The sequence below is a fragment of the Salmo trutta genome, chromosome 14 (assembly GCF_901001165.1).
Source record: "Salmo trutta chromosome 14, fSalTru1.1, whole genome shotgun sequence".
In the NCBI taxonomy this organism is placed as follows: Eukaryota; Metazoa; Chordata; class Actinopteri; order Salmoniformes; family Salmonidae; genus Salmo; species Salmo trutta.
The window spans coordinates 44,671,602-44,694,592 of record NC_042970.1 but is presented as its reverse complement, the minus strand read 5'-3'; the positions used below and the strand labels follow the sequence as shown (position 1 = coordinate 44,694,592).

Genomic DNA, 22,991 nt, shown 5'->3' with positions numbered 1-22,991 from the left:
TAAGAAAAAATCTTCGCCCAGCGAGGAATTGCTGTTTTGATGTCCAGAAGCTCAAGAGATGGTGGCAGAAACATTATGTACGAAACAAATTTCAAACAACGAAAAAAAAAACAGCCAGAATTGCACAATTGGTTAGGAACCCGAAAAACAGCAGCCATCCCCTCCGGCACCATTCATATCTAAGAAAGGTAAAACAATTTAGCGTACAAGCAGCCATGAATAAGTCTATGAGTAAACCTGTTGGAGCTTTAGTGAATTAGAGTGAACTAAAAATGCAATTGCAAAGTAAGGGATACTTACTAGTTGGTCTCACTGTGATGTCAGGGGTCAAAGTAGAAGTAACAGTCGAAACTGCTGGAAAGTAAAACAAGTGAATTCTGTATCTGATTACACAAGAAGAAAGGTATTCATTATTTCTGATAGAGAACAACACAACTCAGTCAGTAGAAAGATTAAATGTTCACAATTTCATAATTTGTCATATTATTATTAAAACCCAGACCCTTAAAAGCTAATGGTGAACCATGGGATGCCCCGTTAACATCCCACATAATGCTTACATGGATATTCCCTTCATTAACTTCTGGAATGGTCTATGCCACTGATGATTGCCTGCTGTCTGGTAAATGCTCTACATTGGGTGTCACTCTAGTATGGAACCGTGAAATGCAGGGATTGGGGCACGACCTGAACTGGGATACCATTTGGGAAAATGTATTTGTTACCTCTAAAAACCTAGCACACCAGCTTATGCATTATAAGCTTATACATTGAAGTTATGCAACCCCATTTAGACGTTTTAAGATTAAGCTGATTCCTACTCCAATATGTGATAGATGTCATATGAATATTGTTGGAACGCTAATGTTTTGGGAATGTCCTGTGGTGTCCCAGTTCTGGTCACATGTTTCAGATTTCCTTACAAACATGTGTTTCCCTGTGAAGCTCCACCTTTATTTTTGTTGAATGATAACTCTTCATTTGTACTGCAACTGGTTCAGAAAATAATAATTTATGCGGGGTTCAACAGCAAATAAGGTTATCCTTAGTGGATTACCCCTACAATCCTCTTGCCTCAAACATGGTTATCATATTTTCAAGATATTGTTCGTATAGCCTGATCAGCGGCCATGATAAACAAAGCTCGGGCAAATACAATTGAGACATGGGATGTATTAACCAAAACTCTATCAGATATCAACACCTCTTGAACAAGCAATGGACCTACATGGTAAGGGAGTTGGGGGATGACATTTTATTTTCTGAGAATAATATAGAATATTTTTTATTGTAAACTCCACTTCCTTCCTGTAAATGTCTTATTTGTCTGAGAAAAGACAGGTAGTCAGCTAGAGATGGATGCTTACCCAGAACGCTTTCGGTGGAGCTTTGACCTCCTGGGCACATGCAAGAGAGAGCTGTTTAATAACAGTTAACACACAACACATCTTATTACGCCAATAAACTAAAATCATGTGGACTCTTAGGGGTGTCAGTTGTCAAAGTAGAACTAGTAGTCGAACCTGGTGCAAAGCAAAGTCATTGGATCTGATTATACAAAATAAAGGTATTTAAATGGGTTGATTTAATTAATGAAATATCATCATCTTTTTTTAATCAGGGGAAATTTGTGAGTAAAAACCTGGGTAAAATAAAGCTAGTCTATTTGTTTAGGTCCTATCTGCTAACTAGAGAAAGATGACCAACTCACCTGATGTAGGATTCACTGCTGTGCTGGGGGTCAAATGAGACGTTAAACCTGGTAAGAAGAGATTGCACAAGAACAAATGTAAATTAATGTAATATCTAAGGGCATTCAATAAGCAGAAAGAGAGAAGTAAACTACACATTACCTACAAATAAGATGGACTAAAAGTACACAAATCTGGACTGAAATTACAAGCAGAAATGAATGGGTCAATTCATAAATCAGATGGAGCTTTAGTGAATTAATGTGAACAAAAATATACATGTAAGTTAAAATTAGTGGATCTACTTACTGGTAGTTGGTGTCACTGTGGTGTCTGGGGTCAAAGTAGAAGTAACAGTTAAAACTAGTGGGAAGCAATATGATTACACAATAATAAGGTATTACATAAACATTTTGTTCACTTAATTTTACAGACCTGTAATCTAAACTCTTGACTGTATAATTACTATCTGCAGAGATGGTCATTTAGAGGTCCAACATACCTTCTGTACGACTCACTGTCGTGCTGGGTGGCAAAGTACATCTAGGACCTGGAGTCAAACCCACTGAGAAAACACATATTAATGAAATTAGCCTTTTATTAATGATCGTATTAATGATTATCATTGTGTTGTTGGCCTTTTGAAATACCTTTATGACTTGTCTTTTCAAAGTGGGCATAAAAATCACTATGGACAGATTGCTTCTAGCCCTGGTAGAATATATTTCTCTTCAGTATAGAGATGATAAAACCAATTCCTAAGGTGATAAAGTCTTTCAGGACAGATAAGGTGCTGACTGTTGTTGACAGCTTCCTAGAATGAAGTCACCATGTTATCTAACAGCAGAAGTATAACAGAGCATAGATACGATCTAAACACTCCACTAGATGAACAGAGACATTCTATTACTTGTGCTGATGATCCCAGACATTGGTGTTGAGGCTGGTGTCATATCTACAGAACAGCTTAATTATCTACCAGAACAGCTTCATTTACACATGAACACAACTATTCTTATTGCTGATACTTGCTTTTCTTTAAAATAACAGCAGCGCCACTATAAAAGCACAAATGTGTAGCCTACCTGCTATAGAAGGTGTCTGTATAGTTGTTGGATCACTCATGTGAACTCCCACCAGATCTGAAATCATTTGGGATTGAAATGTGGTATTTAGTTTGTTGGTCAGAATGAATATAGTCATACTAAGAAGATGCTAAAATCAAAGTGAGTCAGATCATGAAGACCTGCAGCCCTGATAGATTTGTTTAGATAATGACTCACCTGTAAAGCTGTACCCATCACTGCGTGGAGAGAGAGAGTTTGCTCCTGAGATCACTCTGTAATCACAGCTCACCTCCTTACTCCTCACTGACTGTAGACCACTGATCAGATCACTATGTTTTGGAGTGAATTGACAGAACTGCTGTCCGGGTGCTGAGGTGGATTGTCTCTTCTTGATCTTTTCTGTGAAGGATGGCTGACTCTCCTCTCCAACATACAGGTTACAGGTGGTGTCAGGACTGACGGATCCAGGAATCAAACAGATGACGTTGAAGTACACATCAAAATGGACTGTAATATCTGGTTTTGGATCTGTTAGGAAAGAACAGAGACTCCTTTTTCTATCACTCTATTTGAATGTAATGTATATGTCACAAGTGACACTGACTCTTACTAAACTAGAGCCTGCTATTCTCTTTATATTAACTATCAGAATGTCTTATTTGATATCATGTCTATTTATGAGTCCCATTTCATCATGTGTGTGTTTACAATGATTGCCTTTCACTTAATTCCTTACATTCTCACGTGTGAAATCAAATTGAATCGCATGGACTACTTTGCTTGCTTGTATGGTGTGCTGTGATTCCACAAATTAACACGGACTAAAGTGACATTGAGACGATTCTCTATCACCTCCTCCCTCCCTAAACATATTGCTAAACACGCCCAGAACTAGAGTTAAAAGGAGCTGAACCAGGGACCTCTCGACCGACTCCCTGCACCTCTCCGCTGGTCCCCTGCTGTAGGAAAGACACAAATCACAACGCTCTCTACAGCACAACTAAAGGAAAGTGCTTATTTCAAACGTGTGAGTGTGACCCCAATTGTTGGCCAGTACATGCTCTATTTGTATGTTTTCTGTCCCCCACGACTACAGACACGGGGGACACGTCTGACGCAGCTGAGAGGCTACACCCAACTCTACCACACAGCCAGGCCGATGCAGAGCGAGGGACAGAAGGCGACTTGCCATTGAACACCAAACCAGCAATCGACTACTAGACCAGCCATCGACTAACGATCCCTGCTCGGGAGGAAGAGCCAAACCCTGTTTAGGTAGAGCCGAACTAATCCTGCTCGGGTAGATCCGAACGAACAAACCCTGCTCAGAAGGACCCGAATGAACATTGGCCACCGATCGCGAATCAACTTCTGTGTTAGTTTGGCCCATTGCTTCTAGTTAGCCTATAGCCCTAAATACCATCCTACTTATACATTTCTAATAGGGCCGTAGTGATACTGTGTATTACTGTGTCAAGCTGAGTTTATAAAGAACCTTTGATTGTACTTTGGCCTGTCTCTGTGGTTGTTTGCCATGGGATCTTAGAACTCTACTTCTGACATATACATTTCAAATATTTATTGTCTTCACAACAACTATTTTGAAATGACATTTGTTGAGATTGTGATTTAAAGAGAATCATTCAAGACAATCTGAATATAACATTTCTTACCAAGAATAGTAACAGAGACTGAACCACTGTGCATCGATGGAAAGTGAGTTTCTACAGCGTAAAAACATCTCAGTTTGATCTCAGCAGATGAACGTTGACCTGCCCACGAGAGCAGCTCAGTCCCCGTGAGTGACTTCGTACAGGGTGAGGGTTTAGAATCTCTCCCCTCTGTGTAGAAGTAACACTGAGACACAGAGACAGATGGAGGAGTCTGACAGCTCAGCTGAAATGAGTCTCTCTCTCTGATGACTGTAGAACTGACTGTCAGCCTGGGAGGAGGTGGGTCTCTTTGAAAGTTACATTTAAAAAACATTACAGGTTATCCATACATACTAACAGTATGGAAAATCCATTAATCAAATGTTCAACTATGTCAGCATTTATGTTTGTACAAAGTACAGTAAATCCTATCATTATGTGAAATGAAGACGTTTAGGAAATACGACAAAAGATCTCATTTTCAGAACGAGCATAATTAATACGGTATAACAGTGACGTGTATCATTGTTTAAACCACCGACTTACCCTGAACAGTGACTGAGACAGTATCACTGATAGATGTGTGAGACCTCCCTACAGCATAGTAACATAATACTTTGACCACAGATGGAAATGTTTGATCTGCCCTCTTCAGCAGCTCAGTTCCTGTTATTGTCTGCTTGCACGATGAGTCTGGAAGATTCTTCCTCCCCTCTATGTAGAAGAACAGTGAGACACATGGAGAGATGGAGGAGTCTCACAACTCAGATGAACTGATTCTGTCTCTCTGATGACTGTAGAACTCACTGTCAGCTGAGGAAGGTCTGTGAGAATAAGGTAATAAAGCATTTAGCATTATTAGGTTTTGAGAAATTTACTGATAGCCTAGTCCCTCCTTGTTATTTCAGACTTAAGGATCTTGAGTCCATTACCTCATGCAGCGACAGTATGGGAAATGAAGGAGATGTAATATATTGCTTGATTGCTTCATGTAATAGCTTATAACAACACACAGTATGATAACATATCACAAGAGGAACATGGTAATGATGGCACAACAGTACATTGTTTACAACCATTCAAATAGTCTTCTTACCCTGAATTGTGACTGTTGAAGGCTCACTGTATATGGATCTAAACTGTGAACCTGTAGCACTGTACTGACATTGTATTTTGACCTCAGCTGGTGAACTCTGACCTGTCCACCTCACCAGTAGTGTTCCTGTGAGTGTCTGTTGACAGGGTGATGGTAGGGTGAATTCCACTTGCCCTTCCATTATGAAGTAACACTCAGAGACAGATGGAGGAGTCTGACAGTTCAGCTGAACTGAGTCTCTCTCTTTGATGACTGCAGGAATCACTGTCAGACTGGGCTGAGGAAGATCTGTGACAGAGGGATGATAGAGTGTCTTTTTGTATTGAATTATAAATTCATTTTCAATGTTTAACTACTCATACAGATAATGTACCACTTAATATTATATGAGTTTGAAAGAGAAAAACAATTAAGACACTGTTGTCTATTTAACAATAAACAATGAGAACCCGTGGCAGGAACAGCCCTTAGGAGGAGTTATCACACAATAATCCTCGGCTTCGATGGGCATTTTGCTTTTGTAAAACGGTTGCCAACATTTAAACAAAAGATTAAGAACATGTCTTTCATTAAAGAGGTATTATTGTTCTGAGTAAATGTGTTTTATTTTCATCCTTCCACCAGAACATATGCTCATTGTGGAACGTTGCTATATGGGCACAGCCAAACAACGGAAGTGATGGATTTTGTTCTGACCAGAACTGTCCCAGAGCTTGGGGAGGTGTGTCTGCGGCGCTTGTGCTGCAGCGGCAGGTGCGCAAGACAAAACTTTACTAGCATCATACATATCGGTGAATCGCTGTGACATATGAAAAACAAGTGATAGTGTAATCAATCTGTAATAACTATGTAAAAAAGTAACGAACGTGTTAAATTAGTATGTGACGTACAGTCATATCCAGGTCCTGATTGGTCAACAAGCTTATTTGACGCATCAAACAATGTTATTTCACGTGTATCTTTTTTGAAATGCGAAGACCCAAATGGCATTCTATACTTTCCAGTGCACGACACACTGACATCACGTACAGATGCGCGTGACTCTTGGCTGCAGTAAGAAAGCCATGCCATCTGCTCCCATTCAACATAGCCTAGATTTACGTTTTTATTACTTCTAAACAAAATAACCTTTTGGGGGCTCACCTACGCTGACAATGAAGTTTTGATTCTTGCTTGAACAGTCACTGAGATTATATTTGGTTGTGATCTTTGTAAAATAACTATTTTGGATGCAGCAAGTTGTTCGCTAGAATGCTAAACACTCACTGACAAAGCCATAGCATTTTACTGGTTGAAGTTTAAGTTATTTTAAGTATAATGCAGTTGATTTGCAATGATGACAGAAACATTATATTAAGCAGGACATTCATACGAGCCTTAAACTCAAATGATAATCCAAAGTAGTGTAAAATGCACTCATATGCAACATGTAAATAGAGACTTTTTTTGTTCTGTCACCACAGTGGATTGAGCAGTCAAATGGAATCGCGAATAGACTATTTTTTGTGTTTGTAAACGTTGCCGCACGAGAGCGATGCGCGCAACGTTTGCAAACACAAAAAATAGTCTATTCACTATTCCATTTGACTGCTCAATCCACTATCTCATCATCCCAGCCAGGCAATTTATAAACTTGATCTCCACTGTAAAAAGCATTTAGATATTATATCCCATTTACTTTAGACTAGCATTTGGTTTTCAACAGCGGAGATTTGTATTAACCTTGCTGTCTGTCTCCGACATTTGCAACATTGTTTCAATATTGAAATCCAATCATCTCCAGCTGTCACATAGTAATGAACGAATGTGTCGGGATGAGACAGTCTGGCAGCTTTTCTCAGCCAGTCAAAATCAGGAATCAGTATAATTATTATGGATATATTCAAAGAAATGCCAATAGAAAAACACAAAATGCAGCTAGTTTACTGTCATTCCAGCTTCAGTTTAAAGTGATTATGTTAACTGTGTACTGTAGTTGGCTAACTCCTCTGAATAGAGTCCTGGAGAGAGAGCACATTTTCTATGCCAGGCGAAATCTCGCATCGAGACATTAGCTCATTGTTATGGATGTATCCCCCCCAAAATCTATAGAAAACAGCTTAAACAAATGCAAATACAGCTTCTTTGCTGTTATTCTGGCTGCACTGTTTGACGTGAATGTGTTAGCCGAAGTTGCCTAGCTAGCAAGCAAGGGATAAGAACATTGACAGCCATCATGGCAATGGAAGATTTAGAATGACCCACCAGCTGGCTTGGGTACCAGCCCTAGATTTGTGTCGGGACTACACGCAGTATACCAAACAGTCGGGGCATGGATTTTACAATGTGTCGAAAGCATTCCATGGGGATGCTGACCCATGTTGACTCCGATGAATTCATCAAAATAACGTTTTAATTGAAAATATTTCAATCACTATTTGAATATTTTGGTAACCCGTTGTTTTGTCTGGTAGCCCAAAATGTTCCATAATGCAGCTTTAAATTCATAATAATGATACTGACCTTTGGCTTTGATGTACTGGAAGATATCTAGACATAACAAAATGGGTCATTATTATGCTCTTTTTGCCATTAAGAAAAATAAGAAAACATGAGATGGGAACACTTTACACAAGCTGGCGAAGCAGAACAGCCTGGAATGCATTCACAGCCATGTTATCAAGCAGTGGTCATTCTTATCTGAACAAAATGTAAAATAATGACAGAGAAATATAAATCAATAGGATGATCAATGGAATAAGACACACTTATTATAACCATAACATGTTGAAATATTAAGAGTTCCTAAAGTAAAAGACTAAAAGAGGGGAAAGAAGAATGGAATATCCTGTAGCACAAACAGATGATGGAACTGGAACGGAAAAATAACTCACCGAAAAGGAGGATGAGCAAAAACAGACGACCAGCCATATCAGGGATGAACAATGTCATTATTTAGACAGTTACATACATACTGTTAGTCTGACTTCAGAGAAGATGGTGGTAGTTACTGGGACAAAGAATAAATGTTTCAATAGAAAAGCAGATGTGGAGATTGTTCACAGGAAAACCACGTCTCATATGACAACTGTGGGCTAATGTCATGTTGCAGAGGACAAGGAGGCTGAACATTCAGAATCATTTATCGGTCATTATTTTTATGATCTAAAGCTAACTGTCTTTAACAGATTTTATTTTGTATCATTATTGCTGGCAATTCGATTTTTAAAACCAACAAACTAACTTGTCTGTCTGAGAAAAAATTTATCTTCGACTTTTTGTTTTACCTTTTTTACAGCTGCACAAAGTTTAACTACAAAAACTCTGCATTTGTGGTTGAGAGTTTGATGATCTCTAAAATGTAGAAGGGTTTTCATATTTCATTTATGTTTGGTGAGTGATGTTTAACAATATGCCAGAGCAGTGAAGGTAAACTGATAAGCACAGTAAAGGAAAGGACAGGATGGAAGGAAGGAACGGAGGAGAGAAGAAGCGAGTTCACACTACTCGACTGATCAGTTTACCTTTAATACTCTGACTGGTACCTAAATGTCAGCGCCCGTTCAGATGAACCGCTTGCTTTGCTTGAAGTGCATAGCATTGAACGTGTGTAGGCTGAGAATGCAGTTGCTGTTTTTATACTAACGTTTTTATATAGCCTAACTTTGAGATTAACCGTTTGATCATGCCTCCTAAAAAAAAGCAGCAGCCGCCGAAGAAGTAACTTCATCTTCTGACTTGCCCATAAATATGAAAAAGTGTCGGGAAAAGATAAATCAGGTTTGTAAAACCATGTGCGGTTTAGGCCAATTTGAGTAGCCTAATTGTATGGCTATTTGGTTAGATTACGGTTGATACATTTGTCAATTTCATTGTTAGAATCCAACAAGCACCTGCTGAGGCGCGGAAAACTCCTCTTCATCCACCTACGATGGTGATGGTTAAAGAAGCGCTGAAGGAGTTGGACTCTCGAATGGTCTCATCGCAGGCCATTCGCGGCTACATAACAGAGAAATATCCATCTGTGGACCTGATGAGGTTGAAGTACATGACACGCAAGACCCTGAAAAAAGGAACCGAGGGCGGGGTATTGGTGAGGACACCAACTCGATAGCAAACGGCGCACAGGGGAGGTTTCGGGTAAGTGACCCATGCATGTCTAAATCTTCTTAAAGTAAATGCCCAGTGTTTCCAGATTTCTATGAAATATGACCTATAATTTACAACATGAGTGAAATGGTTTTCCTTCCCAACAATTCTAATTGAGTATGTTAAAGCAGCTTTCCTGTTTGAATTGTATTTTTTATTTATATATTACTACATTGGGCAATTACATACAATTTCCAGTGGCACACTGACTCACGTAATGATGAAGCCATAGGCTACTACTCACGGTGAGGGCCAATGCGCTCCTCTTGGCAATAGCCTATCTCAAGATGAGCCACTTTGAAAAACAGTGCTGCTGGTCACTAAAAAATGGGAGTTGATAATTATATTGGTTCTACAGACAGTCTTCTATTTTCAGCAGTAGGCATTTGCTTTACAAACTATGTTTTTCCCCGCGATTTGTATTTTGAAATGTGCAAACAGACAGCTGCAACCAGCTATATACAATAAATCCATGGACGGCAGTTCCCTTCAAATCAGGACTGGCAGCCATTGCTAGTGTACCCATGAGTTACCACTCAAATTGCCAGGGTAAGAGGTTCCAAAAATCAATGTATTACATGTATTACACCAACAGAATGGTGTGGGCATATACCTGTTACAAAAAATATTAAATCAAGTATACTGCTGATTGGCCAGCTCAGCCAATGAGCCAACATGATATAATGTTTAATGAGGAAATGGCAAGCATTATCGAATCTGTCTGTTTTGTGTTACAAGTTTAAGTATTTTTTTGTTTTGTTTTTTCAAGTTATGCTTTGGCTACAAATACAAGTATAGGATTAGTGATGGGGAAACAAAGCTTCCTGGAGAGTTGAGATTTTCCAGCTAATTGTCTGAAATAGGTTAAATTCTCAAGGCTTTGATCAAGTGCACACTAGTGGCACCTGCTGGTCAAAAGAATTTAGAGCAGCCAAATTATTATAGATTATGTCCCACACCCCATAGTGTGTACAGTGTAGCCTTTTTGTCTTCTACCAATCAGGTGGTTGTTCCGACGAAACGAAAATTTGGACGTCATTAATCACGTGCTTCTGATAAAGTGATACGAGTATCAGCACACTGCGATTTCAACGCATGCCTCAGAACTCAGGCATCAAACGCAACATCACTATACAGGATGAGTCCACAACATTATTTGGGTAGGAATAAACAGAATATAAACTTTTTTTTAAAGTGAGAACTCCACTGGACAGTTACTTCAATAGGCTACTTGTGGCAACTAGGCTTTGTTAACCCAAGTAATTAAATCAAGAAAAATGTGTTCCAAGGTGAATGGACTTTATTTTCTGAATGTGATAGTAGCTTACCTGCCAAATGAGCCAAACTTCATGGTACCAGTTCTGAATATAAAGTGGTGTGTTTATTAGATTAGTCAACATTATATGACAAACATATTGAACATGGGTTTGCTATTTAATATAATGTAGCTCAATATGTGTTTACTCTCCCTTGCCAGCTTGCAGTCAGGGGTTGGATGAAGGAGCCCAAGCCAAAGGTCACTGAGAACACTGATCCCAATGTGGAGAAGGCTGCCAAGGTTGGAGCCAAGAAGACTAAGGACAAGGAAGCCGGTAAACTGAATCCACTGAATTGATTGTGCTCATCACTCCTAGGATTTAGACATCACCCTATAATCCGCCCAAATGTATGGGACCATTGTTATTGAGCTACTCCCATTGCAATGGAGGACATTTAACATTGCTCATTCAATGACTTGTATGGGTATCTCACTTCTCCTCATGGTGTCCATGATTGCATGCATACACACATCACTAACTCTTGTCTCTAGAAGCTGAGAAGAAAATGTCTACAGCCAAAAAGCAGAAGGAGAAACCTTCAGAGGCAAGTGTGGTTTTAGTTATGTTCTGACTATTGGCATTGTTCAAGTGGTTTTGGTGTATAGGGACTTTTTTTTACACTTTTGTCATGGGTACTGTTCCCTATTTGGGCTTTACCATGGTTAAATTGAATCTCAAATTTTAAATGGGGGATTACATTGCAATCCTGTCATTTTCATCTTTCAGGATGCAAAATTCAGGAAGTCCGCAAAAGCATCTGCTTCCAAGGTGGCCCCTGCTAAGAAGCCCAAGTCGAAGAGGACAGTGGGGAAGAGGGGACAGCTGAGGATCAACCCAAAGCACAGAAGACTACCAAGGGTGAAGGGGCAGCCAAGAAGGGTGCAAAGGCCAAAGCTTTTCAGAAGCCTGCAGAGGGTGATGTAGGATGACTGCTGCTCCTGAAGCTAAAAACACAGGGAAACGAGGCAAGAGGGCAGCAGCAGAGTGACTGCACTCCTTTTATCCACTTTGTATGTTTTTAAATAAAGCAGTTTTTGTACTACTTGTTTGTGGCATTTAATTGTAGACCTAACTGCTGTAAAATGTAATCTCCACTTTTCCTGTAGATAAGTGTTGATGGTGGCTAGGGGTTTGTAAAGATGTTTAATGATTCACTGATGCAAAATATATATATATATATATAAATAACAATCTGTTAAGTTCTTGTTTCTTGCACCTGCTTAATCAGTACCCTCTTCTGCCAGATTAATTGCATCAGTAGTACAGTGAATTCCCGGTACCTGGCAAAGTTTGATGGTTAAGTTGTTTTCTATACAGTCAGGACTTTGTTGTTCATCCATCATAGGCTGATGACCATGGCACGATTCATTGGGATAATCTGGTACAGTGAGTGAGCAGATGGTTGAGATCCATCTGAGCTTGGAACACACTGGACATGACATATTGGTACCAGTCTCCTGAGGGACGGCCTTGATACTGGTTTTTCACTGTTCTCTCCACCATGGAATTTTTGATGCTGCTGGTTTGTGGCAGCATTCTTTCTATGCAGTTATAACTAACCATCTCAAAACAAACATTTCCCATAACTATGAAGCTATGGGAAATTATTCAAAACTTTTCTGTTATGGGTCAGTGCCCACAATGGTGCGATGCAACATGTTGTACCACTTTAGTTTGTCCACAAGGGGGAGGAAGAACTAATTGGGTCTTCAGTTTGATATTCAAAGGTACCCAAACCAGAGCATTGCTGTCCGCTGGTGCTCCTGGTTCTTTATTCCCTGGAAGTTTAACCAGCTTTTACTCAACCACCCCTACGGAGAAGAATAAATCATTAATGCTGTGGACCTCAAGGCCTGGATTTGAAAAAGGATACAGGGGAAGAGAGCATAGGCAATGCCATTGAAGCTGTCACATATCTTACATTTTTTATTTTTTATTTCACCTTTATTTAACCAGGTAAGGTAGTTGAGAATAATTTCTCATTTACAACTGCAATCTGGCCAAGATAAAGCAAAGCAGTGCGACAGAAACAACAACACAAAGTTACATTGAATAAACAAGCGTACATTCAATAACACAATAGAAAAAAGTATATATACAGTGTGTGCAAATGGCATGAGGAGGCATAGCAATAGTAGCAAAGTAATTACAATTTAGCAGATCAACACTGGAGTGATAGATGAGCAGAAAATGATGAGCAGATGATGGTGTGTAAGTAGTGATATTGGTGTGCAAAAGAGCAGCAAAGTAAATAAAAACAATATGGGGATGAGGTAGGTAGTTGGCTGGGCAATTTACAGATGGACTATGTACAGCTGCAGCGATCGGTTAGCTGCTCAGATAGCTGATGTTTAAAGTTAGTGAGGGAAATGTAAGTCTCCAGTTTCAGCGATTTTTGAAATTCGTTCCAGTCACTGGCAGCACAGAACTGGAAGGAAAAGCGGCCAAAGGAGGTGTTGGCTTTGGGGATGACCAGTGAGATATACCGGCTGGAGCGCGTGCTACGGGTGAGTGTTGTTATCGTGACCAGTGAGCTGAGATAAGGCAGAGCTTTACCTAGAATAGACTTGTAGATGACCTGGAGCCAGTGGGTCTGGCGATGAATATATAGCGATGGCCAGCCGACTAGAGCATACAGGTCGCAGCGGTGGGTGGAATAAGGCGCTTTGGTATCAAAACGGATGACACTGTGATAGACTGCATCCAATTTGCTGAGTAGAGTATTGGAAGCTATTTTGTAGATGACATCGCCGAAGTCGAGGATCGGTAGGATAGTCAGTTTTACTAGGGTAAGTTTGGCGGCGTGAGTGAAGGAGGCTTTGTTGCAAAATAGAAAGCCGATTCTAGATTTGATTTTGGAATGGAGATGTTTGATATGAGTCTGGAAGGAGAGTTTACAGTCTAGCCAGACACCTAGGTATTTGTAGTTGTCCACATATTCTAGGTCAGAACCGTCCAGAGCAGTGATGCTAGTCGGGCGGGTGGGTGCGGGCAGCGAATGGTTGAAAAGCATGCATTTGGTTTTGCTAGCGTTTAAGAGCAGTTGGAGGCCACGGAAAGAGTGTTGTATGGCATTGAAGCTCGTTTGGAGGTTAGTTAACACAGTGTCAAAAGAAGGGCCAGATGTATACAGAATGGTGTCGTCTGCGTAGAGGTGGATCAGGGAATCCCGCGCAGCAAGAGCGACATCGTTGATATATACAGAGAAAAGAGTCGGCCCGAGAATTGAACCCTGTGGTACCCCCATAGAGACTGCTAGAGGTCCGGACAACAGGCCCTCCGATTATACACCTGAACTCTATCCTTGCGAAGTAGTTGGTGAACCAGGCGAGGCAGTCATATGAGAAACCAAGGATATTGAGTCTGCCAATATGAATACGGTGATTGACGGAGCCGAAAGCCTTGGCCAGGTCGATGAAGACGGCTGCACAGTACTGTCTTTATCGATGGTGGTTATGATATCGTTTAGTACCTTGAGCGTGGCTGAGGTGCACCCGTGACCCAGCTCGGAAACCGGATTGCACAGCGGAGAAGGGACGGTGGGATTCGAAATGGTCAGTGATCTTTTTATTAACTTGGCTTTCAAAGACTTTAGAAAGGCAGGGCAGGATGGATATAGGTCTGTAACAGTTTGGGTCTAGAGTGTCAGCCCCTTTGAAGAGGGGGATGACCGCGGCAGCTTTCCAATATTTAGGGATCTTGGACAAAATGAAGAGAGGTTGAACAGACTGGTAATAAGGGTTGCAACAATGGCGGCAGACAATTTTAGAAAGAGAGGGTCCAGATTGTCTAGCCCAGCTGAATTTGTACGGGTCCAGGTTTTGCAGCTCTTTCAGAACATCTGCGATCTGGATTTGGGTGAAGGAGAAGCTGGGAGGCTCGGGCAAGTAGCTGCGAGGGGTGCGGAGCTGTTTGGCTGGGGTTGGGGTAGCCAGGAGGAAAGCATGGCCAGCCGTAGAGAAATACTTATTGACATTTTTGATTATCATGGATTTATCGGTGGTGACCGTGTTGCCTAGCCTCAGTGGCAGTGGGCAGCTGGGAGGAGGTGCTCTTGTTCTCCATGGACTTTACAGTGTCTCAAAACGTTTTGGAGTTAGAGCTACAGGATGCAAAATTCTGTTTTAAAAAGCTAGCCTTTGCTTTCCTGACTGACTGTGTGTATTGGTTCCAGACCTCCCTGAACAGTTGTATATCGCGGGGAGTATTCGATGCTATTGCAGTCCACCACAGGATGTTTCTGTGCTGGTCAAGGGCAATCAGGTCTGGAGTGAACCAAGGGCTATATCTGTTCTTAGTTCTACATTTTTTGAAAGGGGCACGCTTATTTAAGATGGTGAGGAAATTACTTTTAAAGAACGACCAGTCATCCTCGACTGACGGGATGAGGTCAATATCCTTCCAGGATACCTGGGCCAGGTCGATTAGAAAGGCCTGCTCGCAGAAGTGTTTTAGGGAGCGTTTGACAGTGATGAGGGATGGTCGTTTGACCGCAGACCCATAGCGGATGCAGGCAATGAGGCAGTGATCACTGAGATCCTGATTGAAAAACAGCAGAGGTGTATTGGAGGGCAAGTTGGTCAGGATAATATCTATGAGGGTGCCCATGGTTTACGGATTTAGGGTTGTACCTGGTGGTTTCCTTGATAATTTGTGTGAGATTGAGGGCATCTAGCTTAGATTGTAGGACCTGCTGGTGTGTTAAGCATATCCCCAGTCTAGGTCACTGTGACGACCCCTCCCGCTCTGTCTGCTGTATTTTCTCTCTTTGCTCTTGTTCCGTATTAGGATGCCAGTGGGCGGAGTTGGAAGGGTCGTCAGCTTGATGGGAAACACCTGGGCTCGGGTGTGTCCCAGGATAAAGACACCTCTTCCACAGTCCATTGGAGAGACTCTCTCCATGCAGACACCTTGTTTTTGGTTGTGCTAGTTATGGTATCGAATAAATATATATTTTTGATACTCCTTGTCTCCACGTTGTCTCCCTTTTGTGCGAACTCTGAGCCGGTTCGTAACAGTCACCTAACAGAACAACTCTGAAGATAAATGGGGGGCAATGAATTCACATATGGTGTCCAGGGCACAGCTGGGAGCTGAGGGGGGTCTATAACAGTGAGAGACTCATTTCTGGAGAGATTCATTTTTAAAATTAGAAGCTCGAACTGTTTGGGCATAGACCTGGAAAGTATGACAGAACTTTGCAAGCTAACCTCTGCAGTACATTGCAACTCCTCCCCCTTTGACAGTACTATCTTGACGGAAAATGTTTGTAGTTGGGTATGTTAATCTCAGAATTTTGTTGGCCTTCCTAAGCCAGGTTTCAGACATGGTAAAGACAAACTTAAGGAGGAGGCTTCTGATGTTAACATGCATGAAACCAAGGCTTTTTCGATTACAGAAGTCAACAAATGAGAGTGCCTGGGGACACGCAGGGCCTAAGTTAGCCTCCACATCACCCGAGGAACAGAGGAGGAGTAGGATGAGGGTACGGCTAAAGTTTAGCAAAACTGTTCGTCTAGTGCGTTGGGGACAGAGAATAAAGGATGAGATTTCTGGGCATGGTAGAATAGATTCAGGGCATAATGTGCAGACAGGGGGTATGGTGGGGTGTGGGTACAGTGGAGGTAAGCCCAGGCACTGAGTGATAAGAGAGGTTGCATCTCTGGACATGGCTGGTTATACTGGGTGAGGTTCACCGCATGTTGTGGGAGGTGGGACAAAGGGGGTTTCTAAGGCATGTACAGTGGGACTATGGGCTCCGCAGTAAACTAAAACAATGATAATTATCCTAAACAACAGTATACAAGGCATATTGACATTTGAGAGAGACATAAAGCGAGGCATAAAGCAATCACAGGTTGATTCGGAGAGCTAGCTAAGTCAACAACAGGTAAGACAACAACAGCTTAATCAGCTAAGTCAACAACAACAGGGTAAAAATGACGATGAATTGGGCAGGGGGGGTCGGTTAACTACACACAGGGCCTGAGTTCGGGGCTAGGGGCGACAGATAAACAAGGTAAACAAAGTGGAGTACCGGATAAATGAACAGTCCAGAAGCATCAGCTATGTTAGCCAAGTGATCACAGGGTACAGTGTACAGCAAGAGATGAACAGGGGGAAACCGCTTAGGTAGATCGTTACTATGCTAGCACGCGGGAGACACGGCGTTTAAAGTTAGCAGTCCGGGGTAAGTAGAATCGTCTGCTCCTTCGTCCGCAAAGGCCGGTTTGAAGGCACAGCTGATAGAATTACGTCTGCGTACCGAGTCGTGGGTGGTACGCGGGGCGCCGTATCGACGAAGGGGAACGGGCCAGATGGCAAAAGAGGGTATTTTAGTTGTGGGAATTTCGTTTTCTTGCTGGAGATGCGCCAGGCTCAGGGCTAGCTTCGGGGCTGGGTCACTCGGTTGAAGATAGCTAGCTTTGATGATCAATGGGCCAGGGATTTACGGCAGGAACCTGATATTGTAGTGGAGAAAAACAGTCCGAGGCTGGCAGGTATTAGCAGGCTAAAAAAACGCTGGTGCACTGAGCAGAGGGTAAAGGCCGCTAGCAGTGGCTAACAATGACTAAACGGCTAGTAACTTAGCTAATTAGCTGGCTACCTTCTGATTAAAGTTTTGGCTATAGGGTCTAAATAAATAGCAGATCCGTGTCCGAGTGAGGCGGGTTACCGGAAGGTATATTTAATTTAAAAATGGAAAAAGAGATTGAAAAATAAATTGGAATATATACAAAAAACACGAAAAATACAAAAAGTAAACGAGAGGACAACAAACGACGTCTGCACTGCTACGCCATCTTGGAATTGGAATCTATGACTCGGTCACACTTATCTGGCCTCATTGGCTAGAAAGGTCTCGCCTGCCTTCCATCTTTGAGGACATTGTTAGAGCTCGACGAGCTTCTCAATATAGGCAATATTTTCTACACATCAAAAAATGAGGTTGAAATAGAAACTGGGTGTGTTAACTCAAACTTTCATTTTTAAAACTGCATGTTTATTTGTTTAAAAAAACAGTTGATATTTAATTGGCACTAATAGAAACAGTACGGAAGCACTGAAAGACTGAGCAGCTTCACAGCTCTTCAAGTATGTTAATTCAGTTTATAGATTAGATTATAGTCTCAGCAGGGGCAGATCCAACAGGCCAGGCCAAGAGTGCAGGGCTTCAAGCAGAGCATATTCCGACTCAGTCCTGATCCAATCAGGCCCAACGTCGCGTTTAGCTCGTCCAATAGAAACAAGTCAAGAACCCATCACTCGCTTGATCCAGTGATAAATTAGATTTTGTCTACAGAAGTGCACTGCTAGTCACATCAATCCTAGTCACATCAATCCTCCCAGAAAGAAGAGCGATTTGGTGAAATGGGCAAAGACTGGGGTGATTGAGAAGAGGGGCAGAGGAAGACAAACACGGAAGAGAACATATTGGGAGTAAGAACATGGAGAAAGGTGAGATTTTAGGGTTAAAGAGAGAAAAGAAAGAGATTTTGGGTGGAGAGAAAAGGAGAGCAAAAAAGGGTCAAGTCACTAGCCATGTGGATCATCAACATGCCAGCTGTTTACCTTCCCAATCCTGCCACAAGAGAATGACCTTGAGCATCTGCATTAAGGACTGCAATAACAAGATGAAACAAATTCAGTACCACTTGAATCAATTCTAAAGCAAGAGTCTTCAACGCATAAACAACTTCACTGGCTCCTCATCATCCTCCTCCTTTCCACTAAGCCCGCCCTGTGCTGGCCTGGCTCCACCACATGCATCAGAGGCAGAGTACGGGTTTGTTAGTCAGTCGTCCCTCGCACCAGGCCACGCATCTGTCCCTCATTGTTCAGGGTGCCCCACCCATACGTCGCCTCCCTTCGTCACTCATTGAGAGAGCCCCACCCCTGTAGGTCAACTCGGGGACATCAGGAAGCGATCCAGTTACTGTGAGATGACCTCCCAGTTCTTCCACAGGAAGGCGAGGAGGACGACGAAGAGCAGCATGGAGAAGGTGCGGCTGCGCGTCATTAAACTCTGTAACTGTTTTAAAGTCACCATTGACCTCATGGTAAAATCTCTGAGCTGGTTTCTTCCTCTCCGGTAACTAAGTTAGGAATGATGCCAGTATCTCTGTTGTGACTGTTTATATTGATACACCATCCAAAGTGTAATTGTTTAATTTTACCATAAGTGTCCTTCTTTGTGAGGCATTGGACAACCTCCCTGGTATTGTTGGTTGAATCTGTGTTTGAAATTCACAACGCGACTGATCGACTTTACAGATAATTGCATGTGTGGGGTACAGAAATTAGGTAGTCATTAAAAAATCATGTTAAACACTATTATTGCATACAGAGTGAGTCCAGGCAAAGTATTTTTGCGACTTGTTTGGCAAAATTCTACTTCTGAACTGATTTTGGATTTCCATAACAAAGGTGTTGAATACTCATTGACACTTTTTTTGTTGTTGACATAATTCCACTTTGACATTATTTATTTCAATGTTTTATTTTACCTTTATTTAACTAGGCAAGTCAGTTAATAACAATTTCTTATCTACAATGACAGCCTAGGAACAGTGTGTTAACTGCCTTGTACAGGGGCAGAACGACAGATTTTTACCTTGTCAGCTCGGGGATTTGATCTAGCAACCTTTCGATTACTGGCCCAATGCTCTAACCAATGATGAGTCGGACCACATAGTGAAGGAAAAGCAGCTAACAAGTGCTCAGCATATGTGGGAACTCCTTCAAGATTGTTAGAAAAACATTCCAGGTGAAGCTGGTTGAAAGAATGCCAAGAGTGTGCAAAGCTGTCATCAAGGCAAAGGGTGGCTATTTGAAGAATCTTAAATATAAAATATATTTTGATTTGTTTAACACTTTTTTGGTTACTACATGATTCCATATGTGTTATTTCATAGTTTTGATGTCTTCACTATTATTCTACAATGTAGAAAACTGTAAAAATAAATAAAATAAAACCCTTAAATGAGTAGGTGTTCTAAAACTTTTGACCAGTAGTGTACACAAATCATTAACTTTGCAATCTCATGGTAATTTTTTATAATTAGTATTACCCTATGTCATTCTTCTACCATGTTCCAATGCATCATTTATATTACAAGATAGGTAATCAGTGAATATAATTCAAACAATTGCAGTGCTGCTGTTCACATGAATTCTTATAACAAGACATGGGCTAGCTGTAAAACACAGTATGTAATGTGACTGACGCAGAACCTACATCTCCATGTAAATGCACCTGGTATCTTAGTGGAAGACACACGAAGAATGCAGTTTGAACTCCGCTTCACTGTCAGTAATTACACTGCTCTTTTATTAATAACATACATGAGAAGAATAGTAAACTAACAAATGAAAATGGCAGACACTGCTCTTTGCTTTGGTATTACCCTGCCATTTGCAACATATCATGCCAAGGAAGAAGGCAGTAACTGTTGTTTAAGGGTCAAAGGTCATGTCAGAGGTCAGGGTCAACGTGAATAAAATATTAACTAATAGTAAGGCAACAGATCACCACATCTCAAATGATCTCCTCAGAATTAATTTGGCTGGACAATTAAAAAACTTGGAAGCCATTATTCTCAGTTCCACGCTGTGAGTAGTTATTGCCTTTTTGCTTGGTAGGGCAGAATATTAATTTCTAAACATAATATGTAAATATATCATAACCATTGCATAATCAATTCCTCAGCTTTTCTGGCCATGAAGAGTTCATATTCACGAAGTAACCATACGACAAATTACCATGCACATCTCATTTCATTGGGCCTATTAGATTATTACAGGATATTACATCATTTGTTTTTGCTCTATGCATCCGAAAGGGAGCGTGGTTGATAACACAGGTCTACAGTAGAATTTGTCAATTGAACAGACAGTTGATCTTTTGCATTGAAGTGTGTAGACTGCCACTGCAAGTAGGCCTACTTTAGTTTCATTCTTTTTTAGAGTAGGCAATGTTTCAGAATTCGAAGGCAGTCCAGCATATTTAGGCAAAAAGTAAATGCAAACCTTATTGAATGCAAACGATCTGTTTACAGGTCCAAAACAGCAAAGGTCACTGCAAAAGAAAACATTTTGCCACCTCCAAAGACTCAAAGACTCTGGTTTAAGGAAGAAATTCAGTCATCATTGTCCAAGACCAAGTCAAGACCAAGTGAAAATGGATCCGAGACCGAGACACTCAATATGTGGTATCGAGAACGAACTCGAGACTGAAGAAAAGGAAATTAAAAAACATGGTTGGGATATTATTCTTGAGAACAAACGTTTAACCTTTATATTGATTGGCATCAGTCAAAGTTCACGAGTAACATCATGTTAGTAACAACCCACTGGGCAAAAACTGGTTGAATCAACTTTGTTTCCACATCATTTCAACCAAAAAATTCAATGTGTTTACGTTGAATCAATGTGAAAAACTGATTGGATTTGAAAAATGTATTTGATCTTTTTTCAACCGACTTCTCAAAAATCCAATAAATTTGGTGAAAGACCATGTGTTCTTAATGTTTTATATACTCAGTGTACAATATTCACCGTGACATATGATCAAATTGATCAAATTAGACCTTCAATACCAATCATATAGCTGTATACAGTGTATTTATAGTAGTGCAAGTGTTGGATCAGAGGAATAACTCACAGCAAAGGAGGATGATCAAAAACAGATGACGAGCCAGATCAGGGGTGAATAACGCATGTTTCAGAGAAACAGACTATCACAAACTACATAATAAGTACCAGTGTCTGTGACTGAGAGAATGCTTTTAAATAGAGAGGAAGACGAGGAGCCTGCTAACAGGAAAACCACAAGGATAGTCCATCAACTGGTGTGATTAGAGGTAAATGTCTCCTGCTCCTAACATAAGCCCAAACCATTTGCTTATCTGTCAGAGGAGAATAACATAATATTTTCAGGTTTCTTTTAACCTTACACTGCACAATAAAAAGCAGGTTTCATGTACAACTGCAGTATATATTGCCAACATCCAAAAGTAAAAAAATAGAAAGTCTTGCTGTGGCTCCTTATGACTCTCCACAGGTGGCATTAGACGCAATATCTTTCCTATCTACTGTAGTTATTAGCTTAATAAGATAATAAAGGTGCTGATACATAAGAAGTAAACAACAAACACTGAACATTTCCATGGAAATATAGCAGGACAAGTAGGGGTTTCATCACTCGTGAGATGCTTGTTGTAATTGTCAGAAGCATGAATACATTTCTCATATTGGTGTTTTTGGAGGGTGAATTTAGTTGAGATTTTTTATATCTTGCTAAAAATGTCTGGTAAAGTAGATTAATAGTTTCTGTTAGATGTATCTGAGGTTTGGTTCAACAATACTTCTGTCAATCTCCTCACACCACAACTAGTCTCTGAAATATGATTGGCTGAAGTTTCGGAAGGACAGGATGCAGTAAGAGTCTCGTCTAACTATACACCCTACAGTGGTGTGTGTGTGTGTATGTGTGTGTGTGGTGTGTGTGCATGTGTGCACTCGTGCACCTGTTTGCAGGTGTGGATACGTAACAGCATACATGTACTGGTTGGTATGTGATCTGTAGACTGTCTGTGACTGCTGCAGGAGAATGTAGGAATCTTTGCCTCCCTCACAGTAGAACTAACCACAATACAGATCATCTGTAAATTGTCCTTTGAATAATATTTTTAGTCCAGGACTAAGCATTTTCTGTCTCTGGGAAAATCAGGGAGAATGGCCCTTGGTCCGGGAGGTGACCAAGAACCCGATGGTCACTCTGACAGAGCACCAGAGTTCCTCTGTGGAGATGGGAGAACTATCCAGAAGGACAACCATCTCTGCAGCACTCCAGCAATCAGGCTTTTATGGTAGAGTGGCCAGACGGAAGCCACTGCTCAGTAAAAGGCACATGACAAGCCCTCTTAGAGTTTGCCAAACGGCACCTAAGGACTCTCAGGCCATGAGAAACAAGATTCTCTGGTCTGATGAAACCAAGATTTAAGTCTTTGGCCTGAATGCCAAGCATGACATCTGGA

At 41.1% G+C, this 22,991-nt stretch overlaps 2 protein-coding genes and 1 long non-coding RNA gene across 3 annotated transcripts in view; 1 reads left to right on the top strand and 2 right to left on the bottom strand.

Annotated features, from left to right (window-relative positions):
• The window catches only part of LOC115208187 (uncharacterized), a 216,210-nt gene extending 194,550 nt beyond the window's left edge, over positions 1–21,660 (bottom strand). Inside the window, exon 1 of the mRNA XM_029776048.1 lies at positions 21,617–21,660. The gene's annotated coding sequence lies outside the window, so the exon portion shown is untranslated. The remainder of the gene's footprint in view (positions 1–21,616) is intronic.
• Positions 1,364–8,474, bottom strand: LOC115147819 (uncharacterized). The gene is made up of 9 exons (XM_029690102.1): positions 8,380–8,474; positions 8,009–8,035; positions 5,507–5,794; positions 5,139–5,234; positions 3,048–3,286; positions 2,194–2,234; positions 2,001–2,054; positions 1,712–1,759; positions 1,364–1,397 (listed from the first exon to the last, which is right to left on the bottom strand). The coding sequence occupies exons 1-9, from the start codon at positions 8,435–8,437 to the stop codon at positions 1,364–1,366; spliced, it is 885 nt and encodes a 294-aa protein (XP_029545962.1). The 5' UTR covers positions 8,438–8,474.
• LOC115208207 (uncharacterized) lies at positions 9,092–9,630 on the top strand. Its single transcript, XR_003881117.1, has 2 exons — positions 9,092–9,265; positions 9,365–9,630. It is a non-coding gene; the product is annotated as an uncharacterized LOC115208207 (long non-coding RNA).
• Positions 21,661–22,991: the final 1,331 nt, after the last annotated feature.